The sequence below is a fragment of the Sebastes fasciatus genome, chromosome 15, assembly GCF_043250625.1.
Source record: "Sebastes fasciatus isolate fSebFas1 chromosome 15, fSebFas1.pri, whole genome shotgun sequence".
In the NCBI taxonomy this organism is placed as follows: Eukaryota; Metazoa; Chordata; class Actinopteri; order Perciformes; family Sebastidae; genus Sebastes; species Sebastes fasciatus.
In genome coordinates, this window is record NC_133809.1 from 5,817,778 (window position 1) to 5,836,064 (window position 18,287).

An 18,287-nucleotide genomic window follows, 5' to 3' on the forward strand; every position below is an offset into this window, starting at 1 on the left:
CGAGAATTTGCTGTTTGTTTCCAATTTATGTTTTTACAAATTTAATATGCTTTGGGTTTTGGACTGTTGGTTGGACAAAACAAGCAACATAAAGATATGACGTAATAATCGAAAAATTATCAATACATGAATCAATAAGAAAAATAATCATAAGTAGCAGTTCTATGAGGCATTCATTAAATAAATCTAAATTAAACCACTTCTTTTTGGTATATTAACAAAACTGCAAAAAACTAAAATTTTTGATCGTTTATCATAACATAATGTAATTTGTTCATACAGTATATGAGGAACACACTAGCGTTCTATGTTTGAATGTTTTAATGGGGATAAACAGCACACTGGAGATGTTTGAGTGCTACAAAGAAAAAAACAAAATGATGCTTTTCAAGCAAAAGTTAAACCGATAAAATAAAAACCCATGGAGGTACTCGTACACAGATCAGCTTCATGCTTTTCTGGGTCTTTAAAAATCAGGTGTGGCTGCAATTACATCACACTTCAATTAAAAAAAGCATAGCTGAACGGGGCCTTCATGAGGTAAGTGGGAGAGATCTTCAGCTCTCTGAGGTTTTCTACAAGGCCTCAAACTCATCAATCCTCTGCTTGGTGTTGCCCATACGGATCTGACGCAGGGTCTTGTACTTGTCGCGGCCGACTCTGACGTTCTCGTCGTGGAGCATGTCGTTCTGGGTCTTCTTCTTGTCGTCTCGGGCTTCTGCCAGCTCTGAGCTCAGGGCCTGTGGAGGGAAGACATTTCACTTATTAAACCAGAGTTTTACAATATATCCACTTTACAAGAGAGACATTTAGATTAGTCTCACATTGGTACATTTCTTCCAGTTGTTTCCAGTACACTACAAGACTTTCACTAACTACTTCTCTATCAGTTGATGATTTCCTCAAATGTCCCAGAATGAATTTTTTCAGAATGACTCACTCAGTTTTCCAGAGAATAAGCTTCCTCTTGTAACTCTATACTTGGTACTCAGCTGTGGGTCCCATGTGAGGTTTAACAGTTGTAACACAACCTGTCTGGTGGCTGCAATACTTCCTGGTCGACTAACAGAAAATTCTCTTTCACAAGTTAGATAACTGAAAACTGAAAAGAGGAACTCGCAGGCGTGTTTTTGGATCTCACATTTCAGAGATACAAACAGCACTGCTTGTGAATTTTCCTGGGAATGTCTCCACAGACACCCAGTTCACAATACTGCAAATGCAAGGGCTTTCATCAGTCAAGGATCAAGGAAGTTTTTATTGTCATTCCAGAACATGTTTGTATATGAAATGGAACGAAATATAGTACTTAGGTCCCGCAATAAGAAAGCACTAATATACAATAATAATTTAAAAAGCAATAAAAATCAACTATAACAAATAAAACACATAATAAATAATCAAAAATACATAATAAATAGTCATAAATAGTAAAAAGTGACGTAAGTGTGAGGGGAGAACATTTAGCCAAATGGCCTCAATTGCACTTGTCAAATGCACCGTAAGCAGCATTGTGCCTTAAGTGGCAGCATAATAACAACAGTACAGCAGTAGCAGAGTGAGCCATGAGGCGACAGATAGTGACTTAAAGGGCGGGTCCATTATTTTTTGAGGTTTTTATATCATTCTGTAGCTTCCCAGTGGTGTTCCTTCTGTATTCAAATCCAAACATTCAAATTTTGGTCAAAGTATGAATTTTTTTTAGTGTCAAAATGCTATTTTAACAAGCCGTACTAAAAGCTTTTACCCATGTTACCTGACGTAGGTTTCTGCATGATGACGCTGCTACATACATGGCTTATATCCTTATCCACAATTACCTACAGTAACTTAAATGCCGGTTAGCATGCTCCCAGTTTGGAGAAGCAGGCAGGAGTACCAGCACAGAAGCAAAGCATTGTACTACTGTGTGGACGCCACGTTAGTTCGGATCCGAAAGTCACACAATAACACACACAAACTAACTGATCGAGGCAACGGTAGACCAGCAACTCCAGTGTTCTGTGAGGTACAATTACTGTTTCATTGAATGGAGTCTGGTGGCTTTGAATAGAGCGATGAAATAGCTTCAGTTCTTCTTTGGAAAGGGCTGTCTGACAGCAAGGTAAAGCGGTGAAAATATTCTAAAAGTAGCGTACACTTAAACTGATATTGATTTTTTTTAGGTGGCTAAAATATGCTTTTCTGTTGCTCCCGTCCACGGCTGCTTTACCTGACCATCAGACAGCTTTTTTATATTGCTTCATTGAAATACACCAGACTCCATTCACAAAAACAGTAATTTTACCTCGCAGAACGCGGGAATATTATGTTACATATATCTTGTAACTCTATACTTGTTACTCGGCTGTAGGTCTCATATGAGGATTAACAGTCAAAACACAACCTGTCTGCTGGCTGCAATACTTCCTGGTCGACTGACAGTCTGTCTGATTATTTTTTCTTTGTTTGTTTGATTGTTGAGTATCCGTGCAAAATGCTGAGGACAGATGGAGGCCTTATCTCTTTGTTTCCCGTTAGACCTTAGATAACTAAAAACATTTTAAGCTACTAAACATTTGTATTTTCTATAGATTTCTCTACATTTAGCCACATATGTGTAGGAATATGAAAAATATATCATGGAGTTACAAAACTGGACCTAAGAATATAAGGAACATAACCAGTTTTTAAAGATATTGTTGAAGTGTTTCGGTATGTCTGTTTTTTCCCCCAAATTTTAATTAAAAAAATTGTATCAAGTGTGATGTGTGCATTTTTCCAAGAGATATAACAATTTAGCTAAACTGTGATTGACCAGTTTGAACAGTTCTTTCTTAAGGATGTAGCAAAACCTCAAGAAATATGTAAAAAAATAAAAGCAGCTGAAATTAGCTCGTTTTATGTGGGTTGTATCCTGGGACCCTGAACTCACCTTCAGCTGCTTCTGCAGGCGCTGGTTCTTCTCGGCCTCGGTGAGTCGCTCTTCCTCCTGGTGGTGGTCGTTGATGTCCGCCGTCGGCAGCTCGGCGCTGTAGGTGCTATTCTCTTCGCTGTGCTCGTGGTCGCTCTCGCTGTCCGAGGAGGAGGAGGAGGAGGAGGAGGAAGCAGGAGCTATGACAGGAGCTACGACAGGAGCTACGACAGGAGCTGAGTTAGCAGAGCTCATCATATTGTGCAGCTCCTCCTTCGTCTTGATCAGGTTCTCCTCCACTTCCATAACCTGGGATGAAGAGGAGAGGTTTAGTTTACACGTGTTAAGTATCAGTATGACTCTGACCAGTTTATGGACAAATGAAACTAGCAGGCAGAGCTGGACTCTGATCTCAGGTCTTAATTTCGCTTTTGAAAAACAGTTTTATGACGACTTGGACCTGTCTTCATCTTTTCCATTAATGGATGTTGGTTTGATTTATTTATTCAAGAAGGACTGAGGATATACAAGCCGTTTTTATGATATGTACATGAAACAAAGCAGCGTATGCCGACAATTTTCACAACACTCACTCACAGCTTCATTCCAGATGGCCATATCATTGTGAAAATATCTGTGTTGGAATGATCAGATGAGATGAAGATAAAAAAACAAAAAGAGCCGTCTGTGTTTTTCCACTTGATTTTTTAATATTTCCCCTTGTTTATATTGTTCCTATTTTTATATTTCCTTCTATTTAAATTGTTCTTATTTTGTTTCACTTTTGCTTTTTTTACTGTGTTGTATCTTGCTTCTTTTTTTTTTACTTCTTGTTTCTGCACTATCCCCTTTGCTGCTGTACACTTCAAATGTCCCCACTGCAGGAATAATAAAGGAATATCTCATCTTATCTTATCTTATAGCTACATACGGAGCGGGTCCTCTTCACGGAGCCGACCGCCATGTTTTCTACAGTAGCCCAGAACGGACAAACCAAACACTGGCTCTAGAGAGGGACATTCACGCTTTCACTTCGGCCACGGTAGTTCTCCTACACGCTTGTCACACAGCAGAAGTTTGAGTTGGTTGCAATCTGCAACTTCACTGCTAGATGACACCAAATCCTACACGCTGCACCTTTAAGTATTAATATAATGCTTATTAATGCTAAATAGAGGGAATTAAAATAAAGTGTTGCACAATTTGCTCTGGCCTTAAATATACCCCATCTTTTTTTTGTACTGACATAAATGATAAAACACACAAGATAAAGAAAAAAAATGCATATTGCATAGGTGACATAAAAAAAGAAGCTTGTGATCACAAAAAAACAAAAACAGTTGAAGAGGTGACAGGAAATAGTATGTTCTGACATTTTCCTGGTAATCCTGTAAAGGTACATCATTTGATCGCGTGTTGGGAACTCACCTTGCTGTGCCATGTCTCAGCCTCTTCCTCCTTCACTCTCTTGATCTCCTCCAGCAGAGAGATCTTGGCGCTGTACTCGGCCAGCTCTGCGGCCTGAGGGAGGAGGCACAAACCGACATTGTCGTTAAAAAGCCCAAGAACAGACACCTGATTACCTCGGTAACCTCAATTACCTTGACGCGGCGCCATTTTATGAATGGATAAACAAAAAAAAACAACCCACGACTGGAATTAACCATTTATCTGATAATTAGTTAGTTAATAGTTGTTTGATAATAGTTTAAACGTGAAGTGAATAAATAAATGTAGTACTTCTAATTCCAGTGAATTTACCTGACAGCTGTACTGACTTTACACATTTAGAGGAATAGTGTGTAACATTTAGGGGGATCTATTGGTAGAAATGGAATAAAAAACAAACTCTGTTAACTTTTCCTGCTTGGACCGGAGTCGATATTGTTACTCGCTCCCGTCGACGCCGCTCTCTCTCTCTTGCTCCCACTCACTTCCCACGTACACATACACTCTACGCACTGGCTCTGCTCCTAATGTCTCTAGAGAGGGCCATTAGCGTTTTCATGTCTGCCACCGCACTCTCCAACACGCTTGGCACACGGGAGAAGCTTCAGTTGGTTGCAATCTCCTCACCTCACCGCTAGATACCACCAGATCCTACACACTGGACCTTTAACTTCCAATAAGCTCATAAAATATTATAAAAACATAAAAGTGGCCTTGTTTCAGCTCAATGACCTAATGAGTATTTGACATTTTCTAAAGAGTTTTAAAGTGAGAGAGAGTCTTAAAGAATTTTCTCACACTGCAAGAGAAACTAAATCCCAGTTAAGCAGGAAAATCCCCCAAACCAAAGGATGCATTAGTCCAAACTGCTATCAAAACAGTTAATATGTGTTTATCCTGAATGTAGGAGCTTTGTATGTGTAATGAGTGTTTTTCTATCACGACTTTTTCTCACGTGAAGGATTTGAGCACTTCTTGCACCGTGTACTCACCAGCTGCTCCTGGCTCCTGATCTGGTCCTCAGCTTGCCTGGCCAGCTCCTCCTTGGCTATTATGGCCTCCATCCTCTCAGCCTCCAGCCGGGCTGCCTCCTGCTCCACCCTCCTCCTCTCCTCCTCCAGCCTCACGGCCCTGTCCAGCTGCTCCTGAAGCTCTACAGGACAAAGTCAGCGAACACACAAGAAAATTATTCTATGCGGTGAAAAAATTCACTACTCGGATTTTTGCGGCATTCTGGTGCAATTATAAATCTGTGAAATAATACATTTGTATTACTAAAGGCAGTGGTTCATGACCTTTTTGGCCTATGGACTCTTAAAATGAACCAGGATCTACTTGTGACCCGCCATGATAAGAGTTGTGAGCAGTGAGTGATTTTCTTCTTCTCAGGTTGTTGTTAAATTTGAATGATTTTTAGAGTCCTAAGGAAGTAAAAAAATGCAGTATTTCACAAGAAGAAAAAAAGCCAAAAATTAAGTGAAAAGTCAGAAAAAAAGAAATTATATTATATTTTTTGTATCTGGGGAACCTTTTTGGATTTTTCACGGACCTATTTTGGGACACTTAGGTTGTTTAGACCCAATTTCTGCACAATATTATTTCTTACCTTTTTTTCCTCTAACTTTGAACGCAGGTGATGTAGTTCCTGATATACGTAATGATGAATATAACATAATGTTTATAAATAAAATATGTTTGATATTTTAAAAAATGTTTTTTGTATTACTGTTTTTATGTACTTTATTGCATTGGTAATAGTTTGTGGATGTTTTATCACCCTGGGTTTTTTGGATGAACTACACCTGCCATCATAGCGCTTGTTTGCCTATCGTTGTGCATGATGTATAAATATGGGGTGTGGTTTCCACTTTTCAAACATTCTGACCTGACGAAGATCCAAGTAGTGGCATGGAGTAGTCAAGTCAAACTTTATTTATATAGCATGTTTAAAAACAACCGCAGTTGACTAAAGTGCTGAACATGTACATAATAAAAATGTATACAAAGCAAGCAACAATAAGAACAGAGTTAAATCAATAAACATAATGTGCACATAACAGCAGTAAAAGAAGATAAACTTAATCAAACGCCAGCGAGAAGAGGTGAGTCTCCAGCACTTAAATGATTCTGTGGTCTGAGCTGTTTCAATATGAAAAGGTAAATTCTCGCAAAGTCTCGGTCGCCTCTGTTTTTCAGTCTAGTTCTGGGGACGTTACCTTTGTCCTTATTGACGCTGTATTGATAGCCTTGCACCTACGTGATGTGCGTATAATTACTCTTCTTCAACACCTAGATTGGTTGGGAACCTTTGATTTAAAGCATATGAGCAAGAGTGTTTCCCAAATCAGACCATCTTGCAGCTTATGACTGTTTTCGGAGCATTTTCTTCGTCTGCTGAATTCAAGTTGCCGCCATTTTCTAGTGCAGGAAGCTGCATCCTCTTTTGTTTTATAGTAACACTCAATTACATATTGCCTCTGTTTCACAACTGAGAACACCAAAAATAGAATAAATTTGTGTATAAAAATTAAAAAACTCAAAATCAGTCTCCCATTCATTGTCTATGGAGCAGCTCCAGACATTATACCCTATGACATCACAAGTTTGAGACTTACTTCTCAGCAGTGACATAGCCTATTTGTCGCTTAAAATGTTTTCAGATTTTGGTGGATTGTTTAGACGGAATAATAGAAAGTTCATGTGCAGGCCACCATGTTGTTTCCTGTTTGAAACGGCGAGCAGAAAAACAGGGACCAATCATTCAACGAGAGGGTACGTCACCGCTTGAACGGCCAATTGAGTCCCTAAGTGTCCTCGCCGGACCTGGTGGACATGTACCGCTGGATTTAACATTATAGACATGACCACTGACTATTTATATAACAATTTAGCCACAAATTCACAGACTGACCGTACACAGTCCAGACATATATGTCTTGTTAATGTAAAAACTGAGATGTATTTCAAGCAAATAAACAGAAGGGGGCAGTAAAGCCATTTTGCGTGTTTAAGTTTGAAATGTACAATACAACACAACATAAATTATAATGTTGATTTACTTTGTGTTTTTTTCCTGTAACATAATATGATCAAGAGTTAAATGTCCAGTGTGTAAGATCTGGCGGTTTCTAGCGGTGAGGTGAGGAGATTACAACCAACTGGTGGCCAAAGCAAAAACGCTAATTGCCCTCTCTAGAGCCATTTGGAGCAGAGCCAGTGCGTAGAGCGTGTGTGAAGGTGGGAAGTGAGTGGTGAAGCAAGAGAGAGAGAGAGTTGCGGCGACGGGAGCGGTCCAAGAAGGAAAAGTTAACAGTGTTTGGTTTGTCCGTTCTGGGCTACTGTAGAAACATGCCGGAGCAACATGGTGGACTCCGTGAAGAGGACTCGCTCCCTATGTAGATATGAAGGGCTCATTTTAAGGTAACGAAAACACAACGATTCTTATTATCAGGTGATTATACACTAATGAAAACATACTTATTAATATTATATTACATTTCTGCCAATAGATCCCCCCAAATTGTTACACACTGGTCCTTTAAGTGTCTCTGTCTCACCTCTCTCTGCTCTCTTGGTTGTCTCTTCAAACTGGTAGAGCTTCATCATCAGGTCCTGCTTTTCTCTCTCCATCTGCTCCTTCTCTTTCTCGATGGCCTCCCTCTTCTTCTTCTCACTCTCCAGCTGATCCCTGCAGAACACGAGAACAAAAGGCTGATCATACATATTAAACACAGCCTGAAAATTCAAATGCTACTGCTGAGAGACCATGACAGTAACACAAATGACTTTTTAACTTGATAACCCTTCCCCTGCTCTATACCGCTCCATCTTTTTGTGCAGCCTCTCCTCTTTGGCCTGAGCCTTCATCTGCTGAACCTCGATGGTGTCGGTGTGGCGGCGGCGCATGTACAGCTCATGGTTGCCCATGCACAGCTGCAGGATGCGCTTGTTGACTCGCAGTCGGGGAGCGTAGAATATGAAATCCTTGAGGAAAAGAAAACATCATGTCAGGGTCTGTATAGTTGGGGTTATATTTATTAATTAGGGCTGTCAATCGATTAAAATACTTAATCGCAAATTAATTGCACATTTTTTATCTGTTCGAGTATTTAATACTCTTATCAGCATGGGAGTGAGCCACAATGCTTTCTTTATGCAAAAGTATATACATATTTATTATTGGAAATCAATTAACAACACAAAACAATGACAAATATTGTCCAGAAACCCTCACAGGTACTGCATTTAGCAAAACAAATATGCTCAAATCATAACATGGCAAACTGCAGCCCAACAGGCAACAACAGCTGTCAGTGTCAGCGTTATTTAACCTCCTTGCTGACAAACCGGTATGACATGGTTGGTACCAATGAATTCCTTAGATTTTTTAGTTTCATATGATGCAAGTGACTTTACTTAAATCTATAAAAGTGAGCTTGCTACACCCTCTGAAAGATTGATTGCGTTAATACGTTAAAGAAATTAGTGGCGTTTACGTTAATGCGTTAACTCTCTCACTAACATTTTTAAATCAAAGTTTATTCCACATTTATTTGACAAAAAAACTTCCTCAAGGTTTATATTTAATTTCCTTCATATCAAGGATGTGATTATGAATGAAAGGTATATTTTGTTAGTAGTATTTGAATTTAAACTTAAAATGTGCCAGAGTTTATTGTCTTTGCACGGATACTAGTCAAAGTACATACAAGTTTAACTAAAATGATTTCATATGTGCATTTTCAATAAGATTACTTTAATCCCATTCTTTTTCTGTAAACGTGCACCACATTCATGCTGCTTGATGATGCAAGTCTGCATCTAACTTATCTTTACGCATTTACACACACGTGAGATGCTACTGAGGATTGTAAGACTTGTAAAATACTTACAGGAGCTTTCTTATCTATGGGCTTGATGATGAATTTCTTGTCGTTGAAAGAAATGTTTCTAATTTCACTCCACGGGAATCCAATCTTTGGAGACAGCCTGGAGGATGGAGACAAATGGGTGATCAGACAAACTCAACTTGATGTTTAAAAAGTTGGAGTTTTGTTTTTTATAGAATCTTCACAGACAGAAAACTCTTTTCACTGAACACTGGAGCAAAATGCCAGTGTTCAAGTTGTAGTAGAATCAAGAGAATTCGGTCAATGGCCTCTTAAAAACAACAGCCATAAGGTCAACTGTTATTTAAAACCTGACCGGCTGGAAGGGAAGGTAGCAGAGGTCGATGACTGCTCGTGTGTTGCCCTCCCTTCTACAACTGTATGTCATCAAATCAATAAACATTACACTTATGATGATAGGAGATATGTTAATAAGTACGACATAACCAGTGAATTAAGTCACTGATTCAGTGACTTACTTGTCGTCCTTCTCATAGATGTTCAGTCCCAGAGCGTCGACTCCCAGCCACAGGTCTGAGCCCTTCTTGTTCTTGATCTCAAAGAAGTTCACGCCGTACATTTCCAGGTCCTGAGAGATCTTCAGGTACTCAAGCATGGCCTCTTCCCTGTTCAGGTCAAACAGACAGGTGGAAACATGGAAGAATACACACAGATTTCATCAGTTTATGATCTAATTTTCTATTCAATTAATTAATTTATCTTTTACTCAAATAGTTGAGACAAAAGAGTTAATTCTTTTCAGTTTCTCTGACTAACACCATAAGTAGGGTTGGCTTCCTATAACCAGCTCTATTTAGATCTTAATCCAAGTTGGTAAAATACACAAATTTATCATTGAATTGGTCATCTTCTCTCTTTTTTTAACTTGCAAAGTGACATTTACAACACATGCATTGTATGTAGTCAGTTAGTTGAATAGCAAATATTTAATATGTCTGGGAAATTTGGATTTTTTTGTTCTTTGCATGCCAGTCTTTTTGTTTTTGTTGTTAAGTATTAACCTTTTGATATTTACAAATGTCTAAAGCAAAGGTACACATTCACTAAATAGATTCAATACTGCATTTCTACTTGCAATGTTTTAATTCACCAAATTATCTTTTGTTATTAAATCAATTACTACGTCAACCTGCACATCACTGTTTGCCTCTACCCAGAGACTGCAGATGCAAATTTACACTTATCTATATCTGGTGTAATAAATAAATGTGTTCTTGCTTAATAAACAAAAAGTCAAAAAATATAACAGATACATTTGAATTACGTAAAATGTTATCAAACCCCGACCTTTAAAGTGAGAGGATTTAACTTTTGTGCAATGGCAGGCAGAAGTGGCAACTACAGGATAAAGACACATTGAATTGAGTGTTTACTTTTTGTTTTAAGTCAAATAAAGGTTCACCGAAGTGTTAATATTAACACAAGTAGAGAAGAGTCAGAAAGTCAGCAAACTGACTGAGTAATAAAGCAACATCTGTCTAATCTACTGGTCATACCAGACCAAGTGAGGCTGTTTTATTCTATACGAAAAGGTGACAGAAAATTAACCAACGGGAAGCCTTTTGGATCGACAAATTACAGGTTACTAAACACCCAGGCCTAAATGAGGACCTAGATTTTACTGCTTTTCTGTAAACATTTATTTGTCTTTGTAAGCGTTTATTTGTTCTCTGTGTAACCATTTCATTACATGCCATTGTTTGTATTTACTATGTTGCTCGTTAATTCAGCTATGATAAATATTGTGGGACAAATGACGCCATCTACTGGGGATTTTATATGTCTACACCCTCTCGAGGCCAAGTGGAAGATTCCTATTGGTGGAATACCATTATAAAATGTCCACTTGTTCCATGAGATCTGTTTGACTCCCTGAGGAGGGCTTGTTGCTGAAACACCATGACAATAAAGGCAAGCAAACTTTATATGAGTCCAGGAAGCGCTCCAACCCAAACATTTTTTGAGGCTGATTATTGCCCATGAATTCAACTTTTCATTTGAGTTATTCCTTCTTTAAAAAGTTACATAGTCTTGCATTAAAATTAATATAAATACACGGAAGAGTCATTTTTCAGGAGGAGTCTTTATCACTTACTTCAGCATCGATCTGTGCTCCTCATGCCAAACCTGGATCCTCTCCTCCCACTGTTCCTTGGACAGCTTGTGTTGTACCAGCACTCTGAGGGGAGAGACCAGTTATCAGCAACCCACTGAAAATGTAAACAGTCTGTGTGTACCTACAGAGCTAAATCAAACACATGCCGCATTGTCGTGTCTTGTAATATCTCTTGTTGCCAATTGGGAGTATGTAATAGTACATGGGTTCAGAATGGAGTCATTGAGGGAGCTATCCAACAAAAGTTGCTTCTCAGACATAAAACAGTGCTTTCATACAATTGGTGCTTCATTAACTAATTTCACATATAGTTAAAGTCTGGAGAGCTCATACAAAAGGTTCTGCAGGGATTACACCATCACTCCTCTGTTTCATCATCTATCACAGAGCTATAAACATGTCAGACATATCCTGTTTGCCCTTAAATGAACGAGTAACCTTTTATAACAGAAGGCTTAACAGCATCTGCTGCTCCCATTGTTTAATACTTGGCCTGTTTCCAAAACTGCAATCCGTCTTTTGACGTGCAGAAAACCACATTATTCGTTCTCTTTCAATAAAATTTTCTTCTTCAGTTATTCTTTTTATCAACCTTTTATTGGGAGGCTTTTGACCTTTTCCATTATCCCCTCTGCTAACCATCTTCTCACCTCTACGTGGGTCATATTTTATGATTTTGAACGGCTTCATTACTTTGTGTTTCTTGAATATCTATATTAATTGATCAATATATTTATTACCAATTCCACACATAGTTTTTAAGCGTATAGAGTGTTTTTTTCTCTCTACTCCAATTTATTGGATGTTTGTTTGCTGCTGCATTCATTGCACTTTCAGGGATTGAAATGTTTTTGTTTTTTTTCCCGTGCAGAAAAGTAAATACCAAAGAAATGAAAACCAGCTACAACACAGCTCACAGATTCTCTGACCAACTCACACTCACTTCTTGGGCAGCAGGCGCTCGGAGGACAGGTAGCCTGGCTGAAGCGCAGACTTGTCTTGCTCTCCGTACTTGGCCTGGACGGCGTAAGAGGCCAGCAGCACAGCGGACTCTGGAGGGCAGTAGATCTCTTCCCCCAGAATGTCCTCCTTCACCTGAAGGAAGAAAAGCCTCCGGGTGACGTCCTGGATCAGCTCCTCGGACACATCCTCCGGGTAAAACTTGGCCCTCAGCTTGAACAGCAGGGGAGTCTCCTTCCTCACATCCTGGACCATCACCTGAGCAGAGCAGATGTGATAAGAGAGTACAGCACATCATCGAAATAAAGTATGAATAGAGAAGAAAAAAAGTGAAAGAATTCCATCAGGGTACAGTAGAAAATAAAGTAGAGTATGATAATATAGAGTAGAATATAGTACAATGGAGTGTAATAGGATACAACTGACTGAAACATGGTACAGTTGAGTAGAGGGAAGCAGGATAGAGTAGGTAGAATACAGTTAAATGTGGGAGTTGTGACTATATTAGAATAAATAAGAGTTGGATTTAGTACAGTACAGAAGCCAATACACATTAAGATGTAAAGAATATCTTGGAATAAAATAGAGTAGAGCAGCTATTCCCAATTATAGGGTTTTGCAGGAGTTGCCAGGAGGTAGGTTAAAACACTCTTTATTGTCCCCACCCCACCAAACTGGGTCAGTTGTAACACCTGAACATCACATGCTGCAGTTGAGAGTTTGTGAAAAAACACTTAGCAAGCAAGCAGGGAGGTTGAAATAGATAGTTGAAAGTCATAAAATGGCTTTGGTAGAAATACAAAAGCTAACTTGAACCTTGAACCTAATGTAAAAAAAATGTAAAAGAAACCAAACCTAAACATGAACAATTCCAGGATCACTATGCAACAATATCAACTTTTATATAAGTAATAGTATTAAATAACTTCCAGTTTAATCCATTCAAATGAACACATTTGGTGTCGATGAAGGGTACTTTAACTAATCTGATAGGGCTGTTGGGTGCAGACAAAAAAAGGTTGTGAACCAATGCAGTAGAGTATGGTAAAAGAGAGCAGAAGGCAGTAAAAGCAGAACAGAGTAGAGTAGAGAAAATGTAGAATAGAGTATAGTTAAAACAATAAAGTAAGATTAAGTTCATTCATTATTATTAGAATATTTTAGGATATAATTAAGTACAATGGATTAGTCAGTAAGATAAAGTTAAAGAATATATTAAAGTACAATATAGTAAAGTAGAATATGGTACAATTACTGTGAGAAGAGCACGATAAAGCAGAGTAGAGAAACACAGCAGGTTACCATACGAGTATGATGAAGAAGAACAAAACAATGTGTCAGTTATCATCACACTCACTCAGTGAAACCACATATTTACCTTCTTGTCAGAGTTCAGCCAGGTGAGGAATCCTTTGGCGTCGACAAACTGCAGCCCAAAATACCAAATCTCACGCAGTCCGATGGTCCTGGCAACCTTAGACACAAAGAGAGAGATGGACACATGATAACAGAGGAAATATAATGAATCTCCACCTCCTCTTCTTCTTCTTCACTTCTAATATTCTGCTCCTGAAGAAACAACCTTTGGTCAAGATGTGATTTACAGAACATTATGCACAGACTGTGCATCAGTCTCACTTATGATAATATCACTCTGAACAACTACAACAGTAGCTGAGGTGGTAAATACACTTTAAAGCCTCAGGACCCCATTAACACGGAGCTGCCTTCCTTTCAGGTACAAAGGTTTAGGTAATTAATTACACAGTAAGCTCCAGGTGATGTCAGGTGGTGTCACCTTTCAGTACAAGTTATTGATAATTTAGCTTGTGGGTGAGTGGAGTGCATTAATAAGTAAACTGTTCAGGCACTGAGGAGGCCGCCTCATTGTTTGAGCATTTTTTTGTTTTCTAACAGGGTTTTAAAGGGTTTCATAAGACAGACAGCATGAAGAGAGGCATGAAATCCTCCATCTGAAGTTAAAAACATGACTTTGACAGAAAGTCAACATAATTGGAGTTTTGTGGATTTCACTTGACAACAGAAATGTGTAATTAGTTGCACGTACTGTTCACCTTTCTACAGATAAAATGCATTTTATTCAAATCATTTCAACTATAATACCACCAGGATACATTTAAATAAAGTAGAAGTAAATAAATAATTCAAATACGGGGATGTCTGGAACTGGCTGGGAGTGCTATTCCTCTACCTGACTTTTAAAAAAACTGCCCTCTGCTCTTTGATATAATAACGCTAGTGGCAGAAAGTACATGGACTCAAGTACTGTACTTGAATTTTGAGGTACTTTTAATACTTCTACTCCACTACACTTCAGAGGGAAATATTGTGCTCCACTACATTTATCTGACAGCTTTAGTTACTTTGCTGACGAAGATTTTCCATTCAAAACATTTGACCACCTTATAAAAGATGCATTGTTATGGATTAAGCTACTTCCATATTAATGCAGCAGCAACAATAATCCAATAATATAATAACAGTATAGCGATGACAGAGGCCATTTGTCTGCATAACAAATATTTTAAGTTCTGATACTTTGAGTATAATAAAGTTGCTGATAATACTTCTGTGTGTTTATATACAGTAAGTACGATTTTGAATGCAGGACTTTTACCTGTAATGAGGTATTTTTACACTGTTGTATTTCTACTTTTACTAAAGTAAAATATCAGAATGCTTCTTCCTCTACTGAAAATAACAGCATAAGGTTGGTTGTACTGACTGACTTACTACAATCAGATACTTTGCTGGTAAAGTTTATGGTTAGACATGAACAGAACTTCAGCTATACTTTATATTCAAGAAAACTGAAACCAATGACACTAAAGTTCCCAACTAAGACAACTATGATAAATCCTATAAATCTGTGTAAACTCCTCTGGTGCTTTTCATACATTAACATACAGACCTGGTCAAAGAGCTGCTTCCCTGTGGTGTTGGGGTGGAAGGAAAACTCCAGCTCTGCGTCCATTGTGGTGACGCGAACGTTGACCTGCAAAAAAGGGTCATTAAGTCACGTGATACACATACACTTCTTATTTCCATTCAGTTCAAGCATTTAGCTGTTTTCACTGAAAATCTGAATCCATCAACCCTGCATTTCCCATACTTTTTCTGTAAACCCACATCTTTAATTTTGCAGAAATATTTTGTCTTAATTTGGGCACATTTGCTTGTGACGGTTTCATTATGAAACATAGTAAAATGCATACATAATAAAGTCAGTAGTGTGAATTATTCCCTTAATGTGGAGCTGTGAAGTTGGTCATTCATAAACCATAATTGCTCACTATCTCATTAGACTTTGGACTACCCTTACAAGGTGCCACAAGGTTGAACATACGCAGATTAAAATATCAAAATACTCCCTGCTTGCCAAGTTGCCTTTAGACTTTACCACTGCTAGTACAATCAACCTCTTTTGTAACAGCAATTAAACTGGCACATAAATCTGACTGTCTAGAATGGATTTCCGAAAAGAAAATAAGGGTAGTTCTTAATATTTTTCACAAAAGCACGACAAACATATGACAACTGCATGACCCCGACCTGCAGGCCAAATTGGGCTTGTAGCAGTTACACAATCATTTTATGAAGTTACACTAAAGCACACCCCAGGTGTCATAAAGATAAACCCACTGAAACTTAGGCAACAAAAACTGGAACATCAATTTATGAAACCTCCATCGTGTTTCTCAACTGTTTCCATGATCACATACGTAAGATAACTGACATCCTGCTGATGCTTTCTTATCAGTTGAAATCGCCATTATGAAGCAGCAATTAATTTCAATCAATCAACTTTAGAGTTTGTTTTTTTACATGTTTGTACTTTTTGGTATCTACAAAACTTTTACTTTACTGCTTAACTATTCAAATGTAAGCCGGGAATTCAGCATTTTCCAGATCAACACAAGCAATACCTGCTACCATGACTCATGAATGTGTTTGATTTCAAGTTAGTTTAACGTCAGTCAAATGGAGCCAGACGTCAGCATGACCTCTTAAGAGAGGCTTTCTCCTTGGAGAGTCAATATACGCACAGAGCTGCAGTCGTAATGCACAGGCCGGCCTTTCTTATCAGTTCTCCTACAGACTGATGCTGAATACTTAAGTAACTCTTGCCGAGGGCATTTAGGACTTACAGCAAATAAATGCATAAGAGTTCCTATTGTTTTGGATAGTAAATTGATTATTGCTGACTGTCATACAAAATCAAGGAAGGGAGAATAAAGCAGTTAAACCATACAGTCATGAGTTGTTGGTAAAAGTCACTCTTGACATTTACAAATCACTAGTGTCACGAAAGGTAGTTACCATGATTATTATCAAGTATGCACGATCACACAGGCAACATAAGGCCCAGTTTTAGCCATTAAGTAGCATTTTAGTAGCATAGTTTCTGCCAGGAATGTGTGCAGCATGGGTCAAACTCTACATTTGGTTAATGAATAAATGCCAAGAAAGAAAGGTGCCTCTTGGAAATTACTCCCAAGCTTGAACAGCTTGATGTGACTAAAACTTTGAAAAATATACATGATTGACCCTTGAATTTGTTTTATGATCAATGGTCTTTCTCCGCAAGTATTTAGACATAAACATTTCAACAGATAAATCTATAAACCCACCACCTCCCTTTCATACTTGGACCAGGAAGAGACATTTCAGTGACGCATTTAATTATCTTGTCAACAAAATCATGAGTCTTACTGTTTTGGGCATCTTGGCTATGGTTGGTGGGCGAGCTACAGCAGAAGAAAACGTTTCCCAGGCTGACCGAGGCTGCAGTGGCCGACTCACAGCAGAATCTCCACCTGATAAAGAAGGCAGCTCCGCTCTCGCTGGCTGACTCAAGGGCAGGGCTTGTGTCCTTTGAACTCGGCTGTAGATCACTCACAGTGAGGTGGGAGGTTCAACTTGGTTACTATCACACAAAAATGACAGACTTACCTCCAGTGTGACCACCCGGCAGGGAAAGAAGCACAGCTCCACCTAAAGACAATCACCTCTCTCAGCACCGGAACTGATGACCTTTGATCGGACCATGCGAGGCTATATAGGCCCGAAGGTACTATTTATGTTGCCTGTTTGGAGGTGACATGAGTGAGTCATGAGCTGTCATAAAAAGATCACATCAAGATAACATCCCGACGGGAGGCTGTGGTAAAACTCAAGTGAAACAAATTCTTGAGAAGTTTGAGATTTACAGACTTTAATGATAAATGTACAAAAACAAAATCAGGCAGAAAACAAATAGACTGATTCTGATCATGTAAACATTCACAGAGCTGCAGATTCAGTCGTTATTAATTAATTCAGTTCATTTATTCAATTAAATTATTATTCATTATTAATTACATAAATATTCTACATGGCAATAATGAAAACATTTTATACTAAAATATAGAGCTGAAGCAATTAATGGAAAAGTCAATTGACAGAAAATTCTGACAACAATTAGTCATTTATCAAGCAACAAGGCCAAATACCTTTTGGTTCCAGCTTCTCAAATGTGTAAATTTTCAGATTTTCCCCCAACATTTAATTACTGTAAGTTTTATATTTTGGGGGTTTGGACAAAACAAGAGACAATTGAAGACAGTACCACAAGTTCTGGGAAACGTGGTAGGCGCTGTTATAGACTGCATGATTAAGCGATTCATTACCGTCAATGATGAAAATGATCATTAGTGGCAGCCCTACTAAAACCTAATTCAAGGGAATATGAGTTCTGATGTTTAGTTTGTTTATTGCATCTCGTCTGTCAGCTCACTCCCCCTTTCTTTTTTTTTTTTTTTAAAGTTATTTTTTTGGGGGCATTTTCCATTTTTATGACAGGACAGTGGATAGAGTCGTGAAAGGGGGGAGAGAGAGAGAGTGGATGCGGAAAGGGCCACAGGCCGGATTCGAACCCGGACCGCCGCGGTCAGGACCA

The 18,287-nt window shown here is 38.5% G+C and overlaps 1 protein-coding gene across 2 annotated transcripts; it reads right to left on the reverse strand.

The window, feature by feature from the left end:
* Positions 1 to 13: 13 nt before the first annotated feature.
* ezra (ezrin a) lies at positions 14 to 18,078 on the reverse strand. Of its 2 annotated transcripts, none has more exons than XM_074659913.1 (16): positions 17,931 to 18,078; positions 17,842 to 17,900; positions 17,359 to 17,436; positions 17,063 to 17,276; positions 15,261 to 15,344; positions 13,707 to 13,802; positions 12,312 to 12,586; positions 11,348 to 11,431; positions 9,711 to 9,857; positions 9,235 to 9,331; positions 8,163 to 8,326; positions 7,900 to 8,030; positions 5,335 to 5,495; positions 4,322 to 4,414; positions 2,915 to 3,202; positions 14 to 740 (listed from the first exon to the last, which is right to left on the reverse strand). In XM_074659913.1, exons 4-16 carry the CDS (start codon positions 17,072 to 17,074, stop codon positions 576 to 578), a joined length of 1,797 nt encoding a protein of 598 aa, XP_074516014.1. In that variant the 5' UTR covers positions 17,075 to 17,276; positions 17,359 to 17,436; positions 17,842 to 17,900; positions 17,931 to 18,078; the 3' UTR covers positions 14 to 575. The 2 variants fall into 2 exon arrangements, with proteins under 2 accessions (XP_074516014.1, XP_074516013.1); XM_074659912.1 differs by having other exon boundaries at positions 17,063 to 17,234; positions 17,303 to 17,436.
* Positions 18,079 to 18,287: the final 209 nt, after the last annotated feature.